The sequence below is a fragment of the Eptatretus burgeri genome, chromosome 7, assembly GCF_056783735.1.
Source record: "Eptatretus burgeri isolate ZD-2024b chromosome 7, Ebu_testis_v1, whole genome shotgun sequence".
Taxonomy (NCBI): Eukaryota; Metazoa; Chordata; class Myxini; order Myxiniformes; family Myxinidae; genus Eptatretus; species Eptatretus burgeri.
Window position 1 is genome coordinate 59,073,010 of NC_140967.1, and position 24,005 is coordinate 59,097,014.

The 24,005-nt window shown below is 41.0% G+C and overlaps 1 protein-coding gene across 3 annotated transcripts in view; it reads left to right on the forward strand.

Moving 5' to 3' along the window:
- Positions 1 to 1,750: 1,750 nt before the first annotated feature.
- The window catches only part of CIAPIN1 (cytokine induced apoptosis inhibitor 1), a 58,875-nt gene continuing 36,620 nt past the window's right edge, over positions 1,751 to 24,005 (forward strand). Inside the window, exons 1-5 of one of the 3 annotated variants that reach the window (XM_085888630.1) lie at positions 1,751 to 1,966; positions 8,685 to 8,874; positions 10,670 to 10,819; positions 17,431 to 17,507; positions 18,995 to 19,166. In XM_085888630.1, the coding sequence (XP_085744756.1) occupies positions 8,697 to 8,874; positions 10,670 to 10,819; positions 17,431 to 17,507; positions 18,995 to 19,166 (577 nt within the window). In that variant the 5' untranslated portion in view covers positions 1,751 to 1,966; positions 8,685 to 8,696. Of the gene's footprint in view, positions 2,049 to 8,684; positions 8,875 to 10,669; positions 10,820 to 17,430; positions 17,508 to 18,994; positions 19,167 to 24,005 lie in introns of all 3 variants that reach the window. The other 2 variants (XM_085888629.1, XM_085888631.1) reach the window with 2 other exon arrangements.

A 24,005-nucleotide genomic window follows, 5' to 3' on the forward strand; every position in this document is an offset into this window, starting at 1 on the left:
TTCCGCCACCGGACAAGCTCGACCAGACCGCATGAGGCGGACAGGTACAAATAAAGGCCGCGGCCACCATTTCTTTGGGTGTGTGTGTGTGTGTGTGTGTGTGTGTGTGTGTGTGTGTGTGTGTGTGTGTGTGTGTGTGTGTGTGTGTGTGTGTATGTGTGTGTGTGTGTGTGTGTGTGTCCACGGGTCCAGTCTTTTAAGTAGAACTTTAAGTGCTTTTCGCTAACTGTAAATTGCCTGCATATTCGGATAACTCTGCTCTGTGTCTCCCTCCCAGATTATTATTTATAAATAAACCCCCGTGTTAAATGTACCAGCTCGTTTTTCTGTGCTTTCTCCCATTGACCCAGCACGGTGCGTATTGAGAATTAGTGAGGCCGTTTGGGCCTGTAAGTTGTCATTGGGTCTGATGGTCTCTGGTAACTCCGCTCGGTTACACCGGACCAAGGTCCCTATAGCGACCCGGAGCCGGTTCGACAGAGCCCGTGGAGGGTGTGATTTCCCCGGTAATTTGACGACGTGGGTACTTAGGTATATTGAAATTTGGCTATTGACCCTACCCCACGCCGTCAGAGAATTGGCGAGCACGGTCCTTGAAGTGGCCCGTCGACTCCGGAGTTACCCGGGGTGACGACCTTTTAATTCCGGGTGTTCGGTGAGAGACGGCTCTACTGCTCCACCTAGTGGTCGTTTATCGCCACCGGACCCCGGCCCACAACAATATTTGGGGGGAAACCCTCCCCGCCATTCTTTCAACCCTCTTTTATTTTAATGTCGTGAATAAACTTTGGTACATCATGGGTGATTAAGGTTGTGGTCAAGTTTCATCAGAATTGCATGTGTACTGTGGTTTCGGAGAAGAAAGGAAATGCACCTATTTTTGGGGACAACCCCCATAGATCCCCCTTTGGGCCCGATGTTTTTGAATGCCGTGAATAAACTTTGGGACATTCGAGGTGATGGAGGTCGTGGCAAAGTTTCATCAGGTCGTATGTGTACTTTCAGAGATGAAATCGCAAGGACGGACGGACAGACGGACGGCCATCCCATTTAAGCTCCCAGGAATTACCTTCCAGGTGAGCTCAAGGGGTAGTGTTGATATAAATTTGTGTGCGGTGTATTTCTGGCAGCGTTTCCTCTCGTCAATAAAATTGTTGTTTTTCATGAATATTTATTTTAAAAATTGTACATTATTAAATTTTTTTTTTAAATATTCATCATTATTATTTAAAATGGCTCAGAGGCTTAAAGGTCTTCAGATCGAAGATGCTTCAGATTGATCGATTGTGAAAAATCAGCCGACGTATGTTACTATTGTTACCAGGAGACGAGCTCATGCTCGAACACGATCCCACATCGAATAATTTACAACCGAAATCGAAGCAACACTCTCCCGCCATAAACGTTTGTCTTTCAATATTACGTTTGAAACGAATGACGTCACGCAAAAATATTTTACAAACACATTTTATTATCTCGTTTTCTGTTCGTTATACATCGTAAGTTCAATTTTGACTCGTACTAACACGATCGCACACCTCAAAACGAACTCAATGACTTAATTACACGCGTTCATGGTGCGCACAACACCATCTACGCGTAAACATCGCACAAGACACCGCTGTCGACGATCTGTTTTTCCTCCTTTATTTTTGGATCGAAGAAGAGATGATGAAGTACAGAAGAACGAAAGCAACACAAAAACAATTCACATACTCCGTTCGAGAGACGACGATGATGGTGGTTACACATTTATTGATCGTGTATCTTTTCCCCTCACCATTTGTTTGACCAATTTTTGATAACCCATTGTTTTTAAAACGTGAATAATTGAACCATTAACTATCGCTTTTAAATAGGACATAAGAAAGACGCTGTTACTCGAAAGGAACACCACGTGGTGTGTTATTGCAACCGGGCAGCACTCGGCGGTTTCGTCATCACGTGCTTGTGTGACGAGGACGAGGTGAGGTAAACTGTCCCCGGCTCCATTGTTCGCGGAATGGTGATGTAAATATGGTATCACTCTGAACAACGTTTCCCTCAAGGTTTGTTCACACCTCCGACCTTTACTCCATGGCGACCGTGCATTTGGTGTTGAACTCGGATGGGAATTTCGACTCAGCGTGTTCTCACATCGGTTCTCTTGTTCCGTCACACTTGTTGGACATGTACAGTTAATCTGAGGAGACGGTGTTTATTCCTCCTCTGTCCTGCTGTTAAGAAAACGCAGCGAGGTTTTCTTTTTACCGCGTCCTTCCTGGAGAACCGCATATGGAACAACGTAAACAGCACAAGCACCAGGACGGAAGTTTTATTTAAAATAATTAATTAATTCCATTATTTATTTATTTATTTTTTTCTTTCTTCTTTTTCCATCCAATGGAAATTCAATATCACATGCTTTTCGCATTTGCATTAAAATTATATGAATTTAATTTTGGGATAAATGATGACGTCACAAGGTAAGTGGAGCACGAAGGTGAACACCTGAAGGATTAACATGAAAGCAATGAAGTGGGTGTGATGGGTCCCTCATTATCTGGTGAACCATCAACGCAGCATGTTTGTCAAACAAGGTACGAATTGGGGGAAGGCTTGTTCGTATTACATGTTGGCCATTGGGCAATCTGCCTGGGTCTCTCCAATTGGTTCGCGGGCGTCAGCAGTGACCACTATTTTCGTTGTGTCTGTGTGTCTCTGTTGGGTCGCCAAAATAGGTGACCCTTATTGTCAGTAATTCTGTATGTTTGTTTGGATGTTTGTTCGTTTGTCATCAGCATAATTGGTAGTAAACGTGGACGGATTTTGACCAAACTCGGGTGGTAGGTACATCTTACGACCTAGTGCTTTGGAAATTGTGATGGTTGCTAGGGGCGCTTTGGTTCCCAAGCAACAACCGAAAAACCTTCAAAATCGGTACCGTTCACGCGAAATCAATTCCGAAAGCCATCATCCCACGTAGGGTTATAAAATTTGGCATGAATGATTTACAGGTGATGCTCTATCAAATATATTCCGGTTTTTGTGGTATATGGAATACTTTACCTGCAGCGCCCCCTACAATTAGGGTATGCGCGAAAATTGGCGAAAATTGAAGGCCCCCGAGCGACCAGGTGAGTGCATCGATACGAATGAAACTTTGCAGGTTCATGGTACTCAATGAGTACTACAACTTTGCCTCAGGACATATTGACCGATTTCGCTTAAGTCAGGGGTCAAAGGTCAATTAGTGCAAAAATCGATAATATGCGAGAGCTGGAGGTGCCTTCGTGCCAAATGCTACTCCTCCTAGGGTTATGGTCGGATGGTCATGAAAATTCACACTAATCGTCTGGAATACATTGTGCACAAACGATTGAGCCGGATTTTCGATTTAGATCTTTGTTCACCCACAGCACCCCCTCAAACTTTGGGGATTTCCGATTTCAAACCGCATTTTCCGTACTTTTCATTCAAATGGATACCGAGTAGTTATCAGTGGATGGAACTCGATGAGATTTGATATGCATAATCTTAAGGTGATTCCCTATCCGCGATATGACATCCATTTTGCTCTATATCTTATAGTTTCCATGCTCGGCGACCTATGGCCGCTTACCGGCTTGTCTGTCTGTTTGTGACTCTTTCCAGAGCATAGCTCCGTGACCTTAGATGCGATCTTGATGAAACTTGGACATAAGCTACATATCATGGTCTAGTTGTGTCCTTTTGTATGAGGGGTGTCCCATGCCCACTTGAACTTTTGATATATATATATATATATATATATATATATATATATATATATATATATATATATATATTTTCTCGTTTTTTTTTTTCTCACAATTTCATTCCTTAGAAGCTGTGCGTAATGTCCATAATTACAACATATAAAAAATCCGATTTGATTTGGTCATTTTTGACGGAAGAGATAGGTTTTTACGGTAGGGATTCCTCAAAAGCTTCCACTTTGATGGAAATTTCATTTTTTTATTCAAGACTGGAATCCAACTTGAGTGTTTAGGTGTTTCTATCATGACCAATTTTGTGGCAATTTAAGCTTCCACAAGCTGGATCTAACTTTCCATTCTACTTCCACTTTGCTGGAAATTCCTAATTAGGTCATCTCTACCGAGATGACCTAATAAAGCCGGACCAGATGTCCGTCTGTACGTCCGTATGTCCGTCAACAATTTTTCTTTCTGATCTTGATGAAACTTAGTATGTGGGTAGAGGTCGATGAGTGTTGCACAACGATATAACTTTTGTCCGGGTTCAAGGTCAGGGACGAGGTCACAAGGTCACGTAAGTTATAAAAATCACCATTTTCAAAACCTATCTAGTCTGCCATTCTACAAGATATTCGGCAACTGTTTATTGATTATGATAGTAAAAAATATTATCTTGTATCTAACCGGACAAATTTTTGAATTTCCTTCCCGTTTGATCGTCACGTGATTTGGAAGATGGCCAAAAACACCGATGCGATTCGCAAAGAAGGAAGAAAGGAGAAATGAAATATAAATATAAAACACATTTTTAGCCTTTTATATTTATACATTTTCCGCCGAAGGTGCAAACGTTTCAAAACCCGAAATGTAAACGTCAGCATTTATTTTCAAAATATAATTTCGTGCGCGCGCGCGAAAATGCCGAGTCATCTTTAACCAAACTGCGGAGTAGAACTGCGCAGTAGTCCGGTCATGGCATCTGAGCAGTGGCCAGCTTGGTTCAGATTGACTGTGGTTTCTGGGGCGAAGGTGATTGTTAAGAAGTATGTCGGCGGTATAAATTCGAATGACTGTATTGGTGATTTAATCACGCAACATCTTGACAACTAATATTCTGGCCGAACGATTGCATCAATTCAGTGCATCAGCAGGGATGATTCGCAGGCTCCTCTCGATCGTGCTGGTATCTAACATAATCGCCAGCGGACATAGGGCTGCAGGCTGTGGGGCGAGGCCACGGATCCCGGATGAGGGGATAAGTGATAAATTATGCTACATGCTTCAGGCTTTCTGATTAATATATCAATGAGTACATTCCATAATTAATAATTAATGAATCTGGCATACAAAATGTTTTTTCATACCTGACATGTTACTTTGTGCAGTGTCACGAAACTTCTGTGGAATTAATAATTAATGAATTTGCTCGCTCTAACGATTTTTCAAACCTCAATATCTCTATAAATACTTGACCAATTTTCATTCTGAAAGTTGCATTATAATCAGTGAAGAATAATCTACAGGATTATCGTAATCTCCAAGAGCTATGCCCATTTTTTTCGTTTTTTTTCTACAACCGGAAGTGAAATGTCCCCAAAGAGTGAACGGACTGGAAAACCACGTATTGCACTTACTGGTGATTCTGATGTGTTAATCCGGGTACTAAATGAACAATACATATTTATTAATTATGTCATTAGTTATATTATCCTAGTGTATCTCTGTGAACTATTTCAATCTGAACTGTTAGTTTGGACTGTTTCGTGGTTACCTGAACTGAACATTGAGAACTTGTGGTATTGTAGAGATGACCGTCACCCCCACACGGGGGTAATTTTATTTTTGTTCTGATTTCAGGCATCAACACTGGACTCAACCTCAGCGTTTAGATGTTTAACTAACTTCCACTTTTGTGGCTTCCACAAGCTGGATCCAACTTTCCATGCTACTTCCACTTTGCTGGAAATTCCTAATTTTTGTTCTGATTTCAGGCATCAACACTGGAATCAAATTCAGCGTTTAGATATTCAACTAAATTCCACTTTTGTGGCTTCCACAAGCTGGATCTAACTTTCCATTATACTTCCACTGCGGTAGAAATTGTGTCTCCAGAAACACGTGCAACCAACGGCAACGCAATTGTACTTATCGTGGCATTGTTCAACAATGCCTGCGAACCATCGTCGCTTCCCGGCTTGTTTCTTAACATTCTCGTTTCAACAAATTACCAAATGTACCTTTTACCATCCTCGGTGGCTTGATGGTTCGATACAACGCTTCTTAACCTTTCGCTCACAATTTTCCACTTTTCTGACTCCCAAACCACGATTCCACACTCCCCTCCCCATCCTGATACCTTAGGATTGTTATATGATGACAAAATTTGGATCAAACGTATCTTAATTACTGTAAGTATATTGACGAACGATATAATAAGGTAGCTGGCTTAAGATCATAGGGTCTTGAGTTCAAATCCCTGTCGTCCCGCTTAATTAACACAAGGTGAGTTGATTCGTCCTGTCATCCTTCTGATGTCGGCAAAATGAGTACCACCTTACTGATAACAGGGGCACTGCATCAGCGGCACAGCCGCTTCTCCAGAAAATGATGCAGCCAAGCAGCCACAGGCTTCATATGAATGAATAAATAATGCTATTATTGTTGAATGACTAAAATATATTCGTCAAAACCAAGGAATAAATAATTCAAAGAATAAATGATATTCATTGAATAAATAAGTCGTTGAGATTACTGGACTTGCTTGTTTGCCACTAGTTTTTCCACGAGTTTTTCAATTTGAGGAGCTCCAGCAGAGAGATAGAGATAGAGACAGAGACCGCATCTCACGTCTCCTTCCACTTCTAACTTATTGCAGGCCTTTTGGTTTGACTGCCCGAAAGGATGAGAATCCTGACTCGCTCAGGTAAATGGTGGAGAAAGGGATGACCACTCGGAGGACTCGTTCGCCCACCTTTGGATAGACTGTACAGTGTACATCTTGGCTCAGAAAGCAGAAAGGCTGATTATTCAAAATTTATGCTTTGCTGAGAAGTCATTCATGAGTTCTAAGAACTCATCTTGGATAGCTTCTGGGATATCCGACTGTCAATCCTACACATGAAGGTATCTCACGCCATGGTCCTGCATGCATCCTCCGTGTTGATATCTGAAAGGTATTTATTGAACTCCATTGCCAGAGAGTTGAGGTGCTCAGTGATCTCTTCTTGGAGCTCGTCACCCATGGGTTCATTGAGAACCTCAGTCAATTGGTGGAAAGAAGCTGGATTGCCTTCTCGGATCTTTCTTCCCCACAGGTTGACTTTGGTGATTAAGGCCTTCATGCAATCTGTATGCATTATGATGTTCATATCTCGGCCCTGGAGTTTGCGGTTCCACTCATTGAGTGCTTCAAATACGTCAGCCTGGTAGGCCAAACGAGACTCCACACCTGGCTTGCTGAAGTCTGAGAGTGGATCGATGTTGCCCTGCTCCTTTAGAAATGCCTTCACCTCCTTGCTTAGCTCTATCATCCGATCTCTATCATCATGTTTCCTTTTGATAGCCAGCGGACCTGTTTATGGAACAAGAGGGCCTGATTAGCAGAGTCCATCTCGGCGCAAAACTGGCGGAACAGCCGTATGTTGAGAGCCCCTCCCTGGACAAAATTGACAATTTTGATTATGATTCCCATGACAGCCTGCAGTGACTCCAACGGAGTTTTCAACACAAGAGCCTCTTGATGCAACACAATGATATCCCAACATCCCAGGATTCCTCTGCTTCATGAATGTGATGAGCTCAACATTGTTGGCACTCCATCTGTACAGACACCAACCACTTTTTCCAACTGAGTTTGTTGTCTCCGAAGAAGGTCAAGACCAACTCCATGATGTCTTGAGACTCGGTCATTCTTTCTACATGCCGGCAGAAGAGAAACTCCTCCGCAATCACTCGGGCTATGCCATAGACGTGGAGAGCAAAGACGATGATCTAGGAGAGATTGGCCCCATCTGTGGATTTGTCCAATTGGATGGCAAAAAAGAGAGATGTATGGATCTTCAAGAACAAGGCTAATTGGTGACAACTTTGTTACACAGGACAACAATGACTCCAAACACTGCAAATGTCATAAAATCATATCTGCAAAGAAACAGTTAGAATGTCTACATCCATTACAATGCCCAACTCAAAGTCCTGACCTTAACATCCGAGAAGCTGTCTGGGATTATTTGAACAGGAAGAAAAATGAAAAACCACCAAAAGTCAAAGAAGAATGATGAGAAACATTGTAGAATGCGTGTCAGAAATTCCTGGAAAGCATTTCAGAACGGATATCTGTTTTGCATGAAAAAGGTGATCACACAAAATATTTAAATTTTCATCCATGAATATTGTAAAATACAATTCATATACAATTGATTTTTGTTTTCTCAATAAAAAATGATTTTAAAGATAACGTAAACAAAACATTTAAGAAAACATGATTACATTTCCAAGCTGGCCTCCAAATTGTGGGGATGTCCCCTCTTCCCTCCATCGTGCTCGTTGATTTGAACAGTAGGCAGTCGTTGGAAAAAGCACGCGTTTCTATTCGCCGTTCACAGCTTCAAATTCATCAAATCACTGCTCCGCTCGGTATTTTCTCTCCGAAGAAGATGAAGTTTTAATGAAACTTTTTTTTTAACCTTTTCTTTAGGCAACAGACTTCTTTTGATTGTGATAGGATTTATTTTAGTTCAGGAAGTTGTCATAATGAGGTACTTCTTATAAACACATTGACAAAGTAATTGAGATGTTTTGTTAAATTTACATCTTCTTACCTGATGTATTGAAGTCTTTTGTCATTATAACCAAAATGGAATACAAGACTATTTTTAATCATAGTTATAACGGTAATGGCAGTGCATGGATACTCGACTTTCTTTGTTTTTACCTGCACGTTTCAAATCTTTGACCTACCGTTTTCAGTGGATTCACTCCATGATGCTGAAGTCAGAGGTGCAACAAGGAGAGAAAGTTCTACTCGTGTGGGGCGCGGGTGCACAAGAGGGTCCAGGTGTTGAAGCAGATGTGCTGAAGACGTTAGTTGAGAAACTGCGAGATCAAGTTGGTGAAGATGGACAAGTGGCAGTAGAAAATGCTTCCATGCTTGAGCAATGTTAGTCTTACCACCTTACATGTATTGTGTTGGATTGTTTTAATTTGAGCTGTGGTCACATAGATAACCAATAGTAGCTAGTCCATATTAATTAACAAGCATATTGTTTCATAGTAATGTTTCGATTTTCACATGATGAGATTTAATGTGGGCCAGGTGGCAGGTAATGAACCCGTTTGCCTCCCAAGAAGATGCAGCGATTGATTCCTATCATTACTGTTCCTCCAAGAACTGCCGCAGACAGTGCCCTCGGATAATTTGTTGCACCGGTCTAAACACTTGTGCTGTGTTCACACACACTTGCTCCCTACTTAAAATCCACAATTCCAAATGTCCATGCACACCTTTTTGTCTCCCCTTACACCAAAGTGTTTTTTTTTGTGATTGGACAAATTCCAGAAAAAGGACTTGTCAGAGAGTGCAGAGATATTGTTTTTTGAATTTACTAGCGAAGAACCCGGCCTTATGGAGTGGTTAATTCCCCTCAGAATTATGGACGGGATAATACTCCCAGAATACAGCACTTTCAAAATGACGTATGAATGCTGACAAGGCCTTTCTCGCATGCACTGTGAGTGTTTTCAGCGACGAGCTTCTACTAGTGCGGGCATTTTTTACCTGCCTTTGCCAGCACAACATCTTTCCAAATTGGCCTGATTCATTGGATCATTGTAAAACGTCTATTGGTTCTAAAAGAGTAATTTAACAAATGTTGGCACTGAAATGTCATTTTGTCTGGAAATGATGCTTTTCTTCATTCTGCATGTTCCCGGGGTAGCATAAGACCAATAACTCAAATATTCTGTGACCAATTTGGACTCGATCACTTTGCAGACAGATATTTCAGATCATATAAGCAAATTGTAAAACGAGACCATTATAGGTTATGGCGACAAGATGTTGCAGAGGTTTCTTTTGAGCTGTCTCGGCTGGGTTTGATTCTCGGCCTCTCTATAAACTGTTTCATTGGTGCTTCGCAGGCGGGGCATCACATTACAAAGTATTTAATCCCTTTGATGAATGTCAAGCCAAGTTTTCCATCTGCTACCATTAGTTGTTGGACATTAAAGATCCCACAGTGTCTTTCGTGAAGAGTAGGTGAGCTACCACCAGCACCCTGAACAAATCTAATTTCCTGCCGCCTTCAGTCAAACCTCGCCAGCAAGTTCATGAAGGAAATGGGCCAAAACATTTCCCTATAGCTGACCCCACTATAAGATGGGAATCATTGAGGCCTTTGAAGTTGGAGATTGGCTACATCATCAGAGTGATAGTTTTTTTGCATGAAAGCGTTCTCCGGAACCTGACGGCACATTCACATTAATGCATTAACATTTGGAGCATATGTTGAAGAATTTATCCATTATTGCGAGTTTTATGTTGCTTTTCATTGTTGACTGTAAAAATCAGTTTTATAAATACAGCTGAGAATCATGAAAACTGAACAAAATGGTATATGGGTAGATATGCCACATTAAGTGAATGGAAATACCATGCTGAGAAAGAAACGTGTTCGGGTAATTATTTTGTTCTTCATGGTGAAAAGTGCTGGGCTAGGTGTGGAGAGACCACGATATGACTGGTTGATGTTGGTAGATGACAAAACTGGTGAGGAGGAGGAGATGGATGTAAGCGAGTATTTCACTTGGAGATGGTAATGAGGATTAGAAGGTGTGCAAATTGGATGGAGGTAATCAAATTACTTTGTTTTCGACTTTCTGAGAGTACCAATTAATTGAACTTGTCTCTGTTTATGGAAAACAACGTTTTTCTTTTGGTCTTTTCACCCCTGCAGCTGCTCATAAAACTTCCTCCTTTGATGTGGTGGTTACTGGTAGGGCTCCTCAGCCAGTGGGAATCCACAACCAGACCTTGCTGGCAGAGTTGGCCAGGGTTCTGAAGCCAGGTGGTAGGCTGCTGCTTGGACAGCCCGTGGCCACTTCTGGTGAGTTGATTTACATTTTTTGGTGCCATCCCCAAAATTCAACATTTTCACTCCCTTCCACTCCTTTATCCCCTTTTTATTATTCTATCCCTTCCCCCCCCCCCCAATCTAAATTTTTTTCCCCCGAGTCGATCTAATCACACCCTTCTCTCTAGTTCTACAAGTGCCATGCTCTCCCAACCCAATATTTACCCGCACTTGTTTTTATTCTCACTCACATTGTTCTTTGTTTACTTACAACCTTCTCTACTTAGATTGATAGCTTATCTTTCGGTCACTTGTTCACTTCTTCTCTTTGTCACCTGCTTCTCTTTACCCTGTCATGAAGTCCCTTGACCAGCTTGGACTGGATCTTCCATGAGACGAAACCTTTGAATACCACCCACAAACAGATCAAACAACTGGTTTTAACATACTACGTATGTTGTTATCAATTATTATTTTTATTTTATTTTATTACCATGCTAACTTGAGAATCACTGAAGGCATTCATTGCAACCAAACTTGGAATAAGTAAGAAATGTAATATAAAGATGAACTGGTTACATTTTGGAGTCAAAGGGTTAAAGGTCATCTGACCTTTAATTGAAAATATGTCACCTTGATAACTAGGGAACCACTGAAGGGATTTCAACCGAAGTTGGTACAAGTCTGAACTGTAATACAAAGTTGAACCAATTCCATAATTGGGTTTAATAGGTCAGAGGTCTTGTGCTCTTTGAGAACCATTTTGCAGACCATAACCAAAGTTAGAAGCATCTGAGAGTGTCTCTCTTCTACTTATTATCTTGCCAAAACGAAGTTTTTGCAAGATATGTTAGTCAGCTTGTATGTTTTTTTTTTGTTTTGTTTTTTTTTGTTTTGTCTGTCTGTAATCACGTATCGATCACTCTGCAGAGCACAGTTATCATTGGAAATTTTTGAAACTTCGCATATCAGAGTCATATAGAGGTCCCTTTCAGCGCATAAAATTTTCAAGGTCAAGGTCACTTTGTCGCAAATCTGGGGAGTCGAGGAAACCCTTATTTTTTGAGTAATTTTGATCGGATCGTCTTCAAACTTCATGGGAATGTAGTTCATGGTCTGGCGCTCAGCTGATTAATTTTTGGTGGCGATTGGCCTTCACCTTCATGGTTAGCGCCTGAGGTCGAAAGTTTTTGACCCCAAGGTCAAATTTTGAAATCTTAGGTACCATATGGTGTAATACCTCAAATTGAACACCTCGATGAGTGCTTTCGAGATATGTCAAGCTTGAGACATTATGATGTCATTTGGTGACGTTATGAGGCAAACGCATATTTTTCATGGTTACTCTGTAGAACGATTCTCATCGGAATCTCTCGAAGGCAGATATTCCTCAAGGAGTTGCTCCTGGTGGATAGCAGCTCTGTTCACCTCAGTGTGACCTTAAAGAAGTCACACGTGGTCACCTTTTGGCAAGATATGGGTCAGGGTGACATTGGTTTTTGTTTTTTTTCTCTCTCTCCTGCTCTCTCATGGCACCTTTCGTTGAAATCGAATGTAACAGTGGGTTGAAATCTTTCACTGGCAGGGGCATATCCATCGACTCATTCATGTCAAATTATATTGTAAGTCAGCTGGTCCCCCAGTACGACTTTAGCGAGTCCTGTTAAAATGCCCGCAGCAGTCAGGTGAGTCCGCAGCACCGGGTCAGATTGCAGCTTTTGATCTCTGCTACCATACTCATTGGTGCCACAGAGCCAGCTGAGTGCTATATTGTTAGGCGGTCACATGACTGATAGCAATCTTAGGCCAAGCAACCTAAAGCACGTGACGTGATCTTTTTGATGAACAACCAATCAACCTTTAACTGGACTTTGTAAAACCACCAAATTATGCCACTACAACCAACACAAGTCAGTTTTATAATGTACTAGATGACCCGTGTACCCGTTGGGTTCCCATTGTGACAATGGTTGATGAAAAAAAAAAATCGTTTCAAGGAAAAAAAAAAAAAGGATAGCTCCAGCGAATTATACCGCTGAGGTTGTTTGCATTGATGAAATTCTCCCGAAGAGTACTTGACTGTATCGGGAATTGATTTTTAAAACAATTTTTTTCGTTGCCCGATTTGAACGAAACTTGATACTGCACACCGCAGGCGAATGGTGAGTAAGGTGGCCCTAAAATTTTTGCGCTATCGTGTACCGTTTTGGCTGTATTTTGGGAACACATATCTTCTTCTTCTTCTTTCGGCTGCTCCTGTTAGGGGTCGCCACAGCGGATCATCCGTATGATCCGCATAGTGATTTGGCACATGTTTTTTTTTTATGCCGGATGCCCTTCCTGACGCAACCCTGGTCGCCTCTTACGACACAGGGATATGGTACACCTATTTTAACCGGGGTATACACCGGCCCAGTACACTGGTACTCATTTTGCCGACCTCGGAAGGATGACAGGCTGAGTCAACCCCCTGGTGTATTAATTCAGTGGCCCAACGGGGCTTGAACTCAGGACCTTTTGGTTCCCAAGCTACTGCCCTAACCACTGCGCCAACACACCAGGCTATCTTTTTGGGAACACACATATATATATATATATATATATATATATATATATATATATATATATATATATATATATATATATATATATATATATATATATATATATATATATATATATATATATATATACATATATATATATATATATACATATACATATACATATACATATACACACACACACACACATACATACATGCAGTCATGTGCCGCTTAACGACGGATCTGCCAGCTCTGAAAAAAAATGTAACTGAAAAATTCCTATCGCCGAGTGATGTAGCCTCATATAAAAATAGCACATACAATTATGTACACTGTACAGTACATAATACCTCATAATGATAATAAACTACAGTGTGGTCCTGTTATAATGCGATCGTTGAGGTCCATAAAATGTCATCGCGAAAAAAACAGGATCGTGTTAAATCGGGATTCAAGGAAATCGGCTTTCAAACTGAACCAATATCTGCACGTTTACCTTCTAGCAAGTAAATTACCTTTGAATTGAAGAATTCCACGAATAAATCGTTGTTACAGTTGACATTAAAACACAAATTTGTTTTTAGTGAAGCTTTTTATGTTGTTAAAACAATCGCACTGTTCCGAAAATATATATCACAATTGACAGGTGCTCGTTTCTTCATTTGTAAATTATAACATCGATGCAATGATTACGTATTTATAAAATCCAAACGCTAATTATTCACCTTTCTATAATCGATGCGAGAGGCGATTGTAAGCTGCTGCTAACAACACCGATGGCCGTCATGAACAGCACAAAGGTAAATCTAGCGTGTCTTCCGTCTCTCTTGGATGTGTATTACAATTGCCGACAGTATTCAGTACAGTAACATGCTGTACAGGTTTATATTCGATGAGCAATAGGCTACACCATATAGCCTCGGTGTCTAAGTTTGTGTAAGTACGATGTTCGAAAACGAAAAAAAAAAATGATGTTCGCACAACGAAGACGTCGCTTAACGACGCGTTTCTCAGAACGTAACCCAGTCGTTAAGTGGCGCATGACTATATATTAACAAGATGAGAGTTTTAGTAATATACTAGACGACCTGTGAACCCGTTGGGTTCCCATTGTGACAGCGGTTGATAAAAAAAAATCATTTCAAAAACAAATTAAAAAGGTAGCTCCAGCGAACTATACCGCTGAGGTTGTTTGCATTGATCAAATAATCCCTAAGAGTACTTCACTGAATCGGGAATTGATCTTTTAAATAAATTTTTTCATTGCCTGATTTGAATGAAACTTGAGATTGCGCGTCAATGTGAAAAAAAAAACAGAGAAAAGAAAGTCGAAGAAATTATTGTGCATAATCTTCCAAACACAATTTTATTTATTAATGAATTCGGAAGTATTAGATCAAAATGGCGATGTTTATTTTATTCTTAAAAATAAATCATTCTTTGTCTACACTAAATGTTTGAGATTTTTAAATAAATCATTTCAAGAAAAAAAAAAAGATAGCTCCAGCGAACTATACCGCTGAGGTTGCTTACATTAATCAAATGCTCCCGAAGAGTACTTGACTGAATCGGGAATTGATTTTTTAACCCTCTCCATTTCGCTCAATCCTCCACATCTTCCATTGACACTCTTCGTTTTGTTGTCCGCATAATGATTTGGCATAGGCTTTTACGCCGGATGCCCTTCCTGACGCAACCCTGGTCGCCTCTTACGACACACAGGGATATGGTACACCTATTCTAACCGGGGCATACACCGGGCCCAGTACAACTGGTACTCATTTCGCCGATCTCGGAAGGATGGCAGGCTGAGTCAACCCCCTGGTGTTTTCGACTTGGTATATGTATATATATATATATATATATATATATATATATATATATATATATATATATATATATATATATATATATATATATGTATATATGTATGTACATACATATATACAAATACATATATTAATTCAGTGTCCCAACGGGGCTTGAACTCAGGACCTTTTGGGGCCCAAGCCACTGCGCAAACACCAGGTACACACACACACACACACACACACACACACACACACACACACACACACACACACACACACACACACACACACACACACACACACACACACACACACACACACACACACACACACACACACACACACACTTTTAGTAATATATAGATAGATTGCAAACGGCACAGGGAGGGAAGATGGATCAAGATCGAGCATGGATTTACAAACGGTATTCACAATTGGACTGTAGTAATAATCCCCCCCCCCCCGCCCCCATGAAACCACATTGGCTTAACTGACCATCTTAACTACTCGCACTACAGGTATTAATACAGAGATAATAGACAAGAAGGAAAGATAGAACATTCTCTCGCATGATGCTTGTTTGGAAACGGTTATTTGGAACTTGGCATGCGCTCCACCCACCTGGTCTTATCCTCCGCCCCTCTCCAGAACACCGCCATGCAGCGAGGGTTGGGCTGTAAATGAACATTGGGGAGACACCAGGACCCAGAGCCACCTCCACAAGAAGACATGCAGAGAAACCATCCAGCCAGATACACATGCATAGAGCAATAATCCCCCACAGAGAAGCTTTTGCGCTTTTTTTGTGTTCAGCTTGCCTCCCTTTGCACGCTCATGGCTCGTTGTGCAATCTTCTTGATGGTTCTGGTTTCCCCTCGCAGCTGCTGGCTTCCCTCATATCTGCTGGCTTCCCTCATATCTGCTGGCTTCCCCTCGCAGCTTCTGGCTTCCCCTCGCAGCTTCTGGCTTCCCGCTGGCGAGAATTGCTGTGGCGGGGACATCGGATGAAGAGTTCATGCACCGATCAGGAGGAGATTAAAGCACATTTAGACAGATTACGAAAGCATCGATTTAAAGGATTTGTGTGAGAGGGATGGTGGGAGATTTAGACACATTGCAGAATGGAGAGGTGACCTTTAATTCTGTCTCGACATACCCAGACACATTATGTGCATGTACACCAATACCCCATGCTTTATGCTGCACATTTAATAATTGAACAACTATGCTATGTTATTCCCTTTAACTCCTATCACATTCCCACAGCAATATTTTGTAGTTTGAGTTAAATATTTGATACAAGCATTATAATAAAATTGTCGGTTCATAAGTGTTAACGCATGAGGGGGAATCAGAGGTTATTTTTTTTCAACAGTTTTTCCCCTGACCATGAACTGCTAGTCAGCACAGATGTTGGTCATTATTTATGTATTTTCCAGTCATTGATCGGGGCTGGGTGTAGGGGTGGAGGAGTGTTCTGTATTTTTTTGTGAAAATTTCATCGTCGTACAATTGCAATATGTAGATGCGTTCTTTCCTGCTTATAGGTAATTATGCAAATTGTTTTCAGATGGGTAAACATCTGAGTTCTGATGAGCATTGTCACATTAAAAGAGGTTCTGATGAAGAGCATACTTTGGAGACTAAAACTTTGTGTGGGGTTTGACTAAAACCCCCCTTTGTGGGGAGTTTGAATAAAACAGACTTTGTGGGTTGCACCTGCTCATGTCTTATATGGGTTGCATTGGGTACATAATTGGGTGCATTGGGCTGGAATCATTATGGGAAACTGTGTATGCCTCCAATACCATCACCCTCATGTTAACTGGTCATGTATATGCTCGTGCTCTGCTCGTCCACCTACTCTCATCTGTAGCTTTGATAACCATCCTTGAGACACCTGGTTATACTGATTGTGTTGATCTCGTCAGGCTTTGCTTTCGTCACAAAACTCTCATGAAGAAAGAGTGCCCCACAGCAAGTAGAGAAAATGAGGTACACATAAAGCAGCTGACACATTTACTCTGATTTGATCAATGAGGCTTCTACGGAAACTGGATTAACTATCTGAGGTTAATTGCCAGTCATCCATTATCTCCCGATATAATTTTGACAGCAACTTCAAAACGGCAACAACATGGAAAGATTTTTTTTTTTTGGCCGCTTGTTTCAGATTTTTTTTCTAACTTTAATCTAATGCTCCTGGGCTACATGAGAACATTGTACCTTTCTTGTTATTGTGTTTGCCGTGTGACTGTCGTTGATTCCAGAATTGCTTGTTTGGCAGAGGATAAAGGTAAACTCAAGACGAGGCGCCAGCTACTGACGACACTCACACTTTCTGGCTTCATTCTCTCCTCACATGTACGGTCAATTTATTATCTGCAATTATGATTTATGTTTTGTGTGTATTGTGTATGGATTGATTGACTGTATGGATACAACCGAGGTAATGGATCTGTTCGCAATGATCTACGGTTGAGGTTGTGGACCCACTGTTTGTATAGGTTCTGGGCTGGAAGTGTCAACCTCTGACGAATCGATCATAGCTGTCGATTCAGTCAGTCAGAAAATTGATCATTTGCTTTCAAATTATTAAACTTTTTGTTTTGGGCATACAACTATTTTAACTGTTACTTTTCAATAGGATATAATTGTTATGCAGAACAGTTTTATGAAAAAGGTGTGCGTGCTTGTGTTTTGTTGCATTTTTGTTTGTCAGAAGTATAAATGTACATTAAAAGAAAAGGAAGAGGTCATGAAAAAATTTTAAAAAGGGAATGTGGGAGAACTTTTTAAAATTTTATTTTATTTTCAATCACAAGATTCATTTAAATATCCGAAATGCCATTATTAGGTGAGGATTTTGTTTTCTAATCGACAAAGTTTCAGATACGTGGCATATAAACATTTAGGCTACAGAAACAACATGGTGCAAGGAAGTTTAAATTTTTTTATTTATTGATTTATTATCGTTACTGTTGTTATTTATTTATGGATCTCTTGTACTGCATTTGAAATGTGAGTCGCTCTAAGTTCATGGTTGTAGCAAAGAAAGGTCACTTTGATGTGAAACATTTTTCGGGGTTCATTTATTCCTTATATTGTATGAACTTGTATCGTATAAAGATGCTTTTTCCAGACTTCGGGCTGGCAGGATGGCCAAGACGTATGCACTCTCATCTAAGCTGTCTAGCTTGGGTTTGAATCCCGACACAGCTATAAACTGTCATCCCTGTGTTTCACAGGCAGCGTGATTCATCAATTTGTACGTCATCCTTCAAATGGATGTTAAACTGGGCGTCTCATCTGCCAACATTAGATGATGGACGTTAAATATCCCTTGGTGTCCTTCGCGAAGAGTAGATGAGCGATTGCGGGCACGATGTTGAGATTCCAAATTCCTGCCCTAACTTACTACCGCTGGTATGGCAATGGCAAACCACCCAGTATAACTCTTGCCAAGAAACTGCTTCAACAACACCGACACTCTGTAACAGAGTATGGTACATCAGAATCAGAAGCCAGACTCCAATATCACTTTGCTCTTGTTTTATTTACAACTGAACATTTTCAATGAATGGTCTACAGGTAGTTATGCAGCTGAAATATTCCTCAACATTTTAAGAAAGGATGGACATGCAGAGCTGGCAAAAAAGCACACTTGTGATTCTGGATAATGTGACATGCAAAGACCCAGATTCCATTTAACACAAGACAATGCCAATGAGCATTGTGAAAGGAATAATTATTACGCTGTATTGTAACACTTCACTCATTCCCACAAAACTGATTTGCTGGTTTGTTTCACAGTGCATGATTCTGTGCCAAGTTGTTGTTTTTTTTTGCAGAGTGAGGAGAAGGGGGAAGAAGCGATGAGTGAGATAGAGGCGCGTGAAACTTGCCTTCGCCTTGCTCTGCCTCCCCAGCCTCTGTGCCTCGCCCGTCTCACTGCACAGAAACCAAACTATGAGATTGGTTCAAGGCAGCTTCTCTGCCTTCCAGGCAGCAAGTCCAAGCCAGGTGATTTGGGCTGCATTTCCATGAAGTTCATTGTTGATGTACAACACACGATAATACAGTAAATTGCCAATTTATGTTGAGTCTATTTGCATCGTTTCGATAGAACGTCATCAACACATTATGGGACAATCGTCAATTTAAGTCATGCTAGTCTGATAGAATGTCATTCCAAATTTTTAAGTCGAGTTCTGTAGTGCGCCTTGCAAAAATTTTAATACAGTAGCACACCGTCTGTCAGTGTAGAAGCGACATCGCGTCACCAGCTTGTGGAGAATCGATAATGTGGCATGCGCTGAGTGGATTCCACGTCAGGTTATCTCCCAGTCTCACATGTTCCGCCCTAGGGTTAATGGGGGGGGGGGTAAAAATGATCATGGTTTTGGATGCGGGATGATTTGAGATGGTTGTGAACAGTAGTCTTGAACATTTGGAGGGAAGAATGGAATTGAAGATAATGTGGAAGTTAGTTCCAAATGTGGGTAAAAGAGGAACGAATGAGTGAAGATGAGCAGTGATTCTGGATTTTGGGAGTTTCACCAGAAGGGGTTTGAGGGTGGACCGTGTACACCCTGCAGAATCTGGGGGGGGGGGGGCAGGACCTAGTCCTGAAAGAGCAGAGGGTGCAAGACAAGAAAGTACGGAGTAAAACAAACAGAGAGAGAGAGGGAGAGCACTGATCTGTCTGCGATGGGAAAGTGGTAGGCCCATAAACTTAATTGTGGGATTTTCCAATAATCTTTAAGGTCTTGGTTTCCACGGAATCAGGCTGAGCAAGATGTGAGGCAGGGACACCAGCCCAGAGGGAGAGCAGTTCTCCATAAAGCTGCGGATGAAGGCATTGCAGGTGGATATAAATTTAGGTGTGCCAAGGAAGGACTTTGTACAATGGAGGATGCCCAGTCGGCGAAAGGCTTTGGAGAAACTTCTGCATCTTCTCAAGTGCAAAAGACACAGAATCCAGGAGCAGTTGGGTTCGACAGGGAAGGATGGGTACAGAGAGCGAGGGGTTGGGAACACAAGATTTTGAAGCAAATGCAGAATTGAGGCTTTTGGAGTCGGCATGGTGCCATTTGAAGGAGGGGATGGAGGGAGAGCATACTTCTGAGACAGACTTGACAAGGTGCCACCAAGTTTTAGAGGAGGGAGACTGGTTTGAAAGTTCACTCTTGAGGTTGGACAGATGTTGTTTTCTGGCCATCTTGAGAGTAAAACACACTTACTGTGGGCTTTGTGGCATGAGCTGAGATTGCCTTCAGTTGGATTGTCTTCCCAGGAAAAGAGGGCAAGTCGTTTCAGAACAACTGCCTCACCACAGGTATTCACTGTACCATGGCCTGCAGAATCGATTAACACATGGAAAAATCCCCGAACCGGAAGTTTTCAAATCATTGGGTGCATGGATCCTTTGGTAATTAAATGGGCCTTGCTATAAGTAAGATATTTTTAGTTTGAGTTTGGCCTCTTAACAAACAACAAAGCCACCATTGTGGTTCCTTAATTGTCGAGCCCTTTTTTCAGCTTAAAGGTCCCATGACACCCAAAACTTTCTGGTTATTTATGTATTAACTTGACCTTCCTTGTGAAGAAATCACCCATGTTTTTTTTTTTTATCAAAAATGGGATAATTAGACCAATATTTCGAACATTTCTGGTGCTTTCACAACTTGCTATTGCCCCTTAAGGTTGACTTCAGCGAACTGCAGCGTTGACGTCGCATGCAGAAACTCCCACAGAGTGGATTTACTCGAGATCTCTAGAGTCTAGACTAGGCCGATAAATCCGTCGTCCGTCCGACTTGTCCAATAAATCCATCGTCCATCCAACTAGGCCGATAAATCTGACGTGCTGTAGCTTTCTTTTATTATTCCCTTTTTAGGACATCTCTACCGAGATGACCTAATAAAGCCGGAACAAATGTCCTTACATCAACAATTTTTCTTTCCGATCTTGATGAAACTTAGTATGTGGGTAGAGGTCGATGAGAGTTACACAACGATATAACTTTTGTCTGGATTCAAGATCAGGGTCAAGGTCACGTAAGTTATAAAAATCGCCATTTTCAAAACCTATCTCGTCTGCCATTCTACAAGATATTCGGCAACTGTTTATTGATTATGATAGTAAAAAAAACATTATCTTGTATCTAAGCGGACAGATTTTTGAATTTCCTTCCCGTTTGATCGTCACGTGATCTGGAAGATGGCCAAAAACGCCGATGCGATTCGCAAAGAAGGAAGGAAGGAGAAATGAAATATAAATATAAAACACATTTTTAGCCTTTTATATTTATACATTTTCTGCCGAAGGTGCAAAAGTTTCGAAACCCGAAATGTAAACGTCGGCATTTATTTTCAAAATATAATTTCGTGCGCGCGCCAAAATGCCGAGTCATCTTTAACCAAACTGCGCAGTTCGAGCTGCGCAGTTCGAGCTGCGCAGTGGAACTGCGCAGTAGTCCGGTCATGGCGTCTGAGCAGTGGCCAGCGTTGTTCAGATTGACTGTGGTTTCTGGGGAGAAGGTGATTGTTAAGAAGTATGTCGGCGGTATATATTCGAGTGACTGTATTGGTTATTTAATCACGCAACATCTTGACAACTAATATTCTGGCCGAACGATTGCATCAATTCAGTGCATCAGCAGGGATAATTCGCAGGCTCCTCTCGATCGTGCCGATATCTAACATAATCACCAGCAGACATAGGGCTGCAGGCTGTGGGGCGAGGCCACGGATCCCGGATGAGGGGATAAGTGATAAATTATGCTACATGTTTCGGGCTTTCTGATTAATATATCAATGAGTACATTCCATAATTAATGAATTTATAATTAATGAATCTGGCATACAAAATGTTTTTTCATACCTGACATGTTACTTTGTGCAGTGTCACGAAACTTCTCTGTCAGTGCGTCTCTAACAGTGTTGTTACATTCTCTAGTAACTTCTAACGAATGATTACTATATATATATATATATATATATATATATATATATATATATATATATATATATATATATATATATATTAATAAATCTTTTTTTCATATATTTGCAGGACTCCAGTCGTGTGACCGCTGTTCTCGTCGCCTCGGTGAATATCACTGACCAGTGAAAACAATCCAATCTAGTGTAACCAGACAGGAAAGCCCATATTAATCTGTCAGTTCTGGTACAAGAGATTTCTGTGACCGCTGTTCTCGTCGCTTGTCAGTGAATATCACTGAAAACAATTCAATCTAGTGTAACCAGACAGGAAAACCCATATTCATCCGTCAGTTCTGGTACAGAGATTTCTGTAAAACGAATACGCAGATTGGACTATAGTGCAGAAGAGGTTAAAGGTTACGGTACCATAAAAGCCGGAGGAGAGGTTACGGTTACTCTAAAAGCCGGAGGAGAGGTTACAGTACTCTAAAAGCTGGAGGAGAGGTTGTACTTACTCTAAAGGTACATGTGAACTTGACGAAAACTCACTTTGATAGACCTTTAACCTTGAGCAATTCTTTCGGGAGCTTTATGACTATATTATTATAAATCTGTATATCAGTGTATCAGTGTCTGTACATTGTCAGTGACTGTTGCTTGTACTATTTTCTCACTGCTGGATTCTGTTAATCCTATATATCCACTGCCTCAACTTGCAGAACATTCTTATATCGAATATCAACAAACAATTGATGATCTTCTGCTATATTGTGAAATACTAATTGTATCTTACTTGAGTAATATTTTTTATCGATTCTCAACTTGAGGCGAACGTGACGTGTTAGTTTCGCTAAATCGTCGCATCACACTTCAATCATCGATATTGTAAATTTTACATATCATATTATATTCAATATTGTTGAGTAGACATTGTAAATATTAAGTGTTCAACCTATATTTTACTAATTCTCAGAATTCTTGTTATCGCTCATTTTCGTAATTCCAATTAGTTGGGTCTCAAGTTACAGTAACGCTCTCATCAAGATTCAATTCGTTATATTCGTTAGCTAGATCTTTGCTCCTCATCAAGACCTCGTTAAAAATCTATCATTAGCTGTTCTTATTCACCCAGAACCAAGGCCTAGAATTTCGTAGCCGTATTAGTTGAGTTGTCTGTACCTCGGAATTTATTAGTTGACCGTTCCTCGGCTTCCCAACGCCAATTGTTGCAAAATGCCCAAATTATGTCGAAGCAGAAAAGGTTTTGTCGCGAATCTGAGACAATTTCATTCTTTGGCGAAGACTTCCCACACTAGTACTCATAGTGATGCCAAAACACTGGAGGGTACGGATTTGGAGGTAACTGCGATCATGAACACGAATACAAATTAGGTTCGTTCCTCCAAACCTGAACTGGCAACGTCGTACATGTACGAAGTTATGCATTCCCTTCGAGTCTGTGGTACCGTATGGTGTAAGGAATATCCTTTTATCCCGGCCCGCCTCACTGAAACGTATTCAAGGAGATGGTAATTGCCTGTATCGTTCGATATCCTTCGCCTTAACCGGCTCTGAAAAACATCATTCACGGCTCCGGCAAGCACTTATGTACTACTACATGTACACTCTTGACGCGGAGATAGTTAGCAATCATCTCCCGCTGAACGAGACGTACGAAGGGCATTACCGAACAGTTGGAACCAATGGATCATGGGGAACTGATATAGATATATTAGAGTTCGCCTCTTACCTGAAAATCAACATTCATGTCTATCGACCTCAAGGTATTGCCGGCGGAGGGTGTTGGCACACGTACAAATCTGGTGAATTTGGTAGCTCGGTAAGTGATTACGAATGTGGTCTGTACATTCAGCACACGAATGGCAACCATTATGATGTAGCCGCATCCATTGAC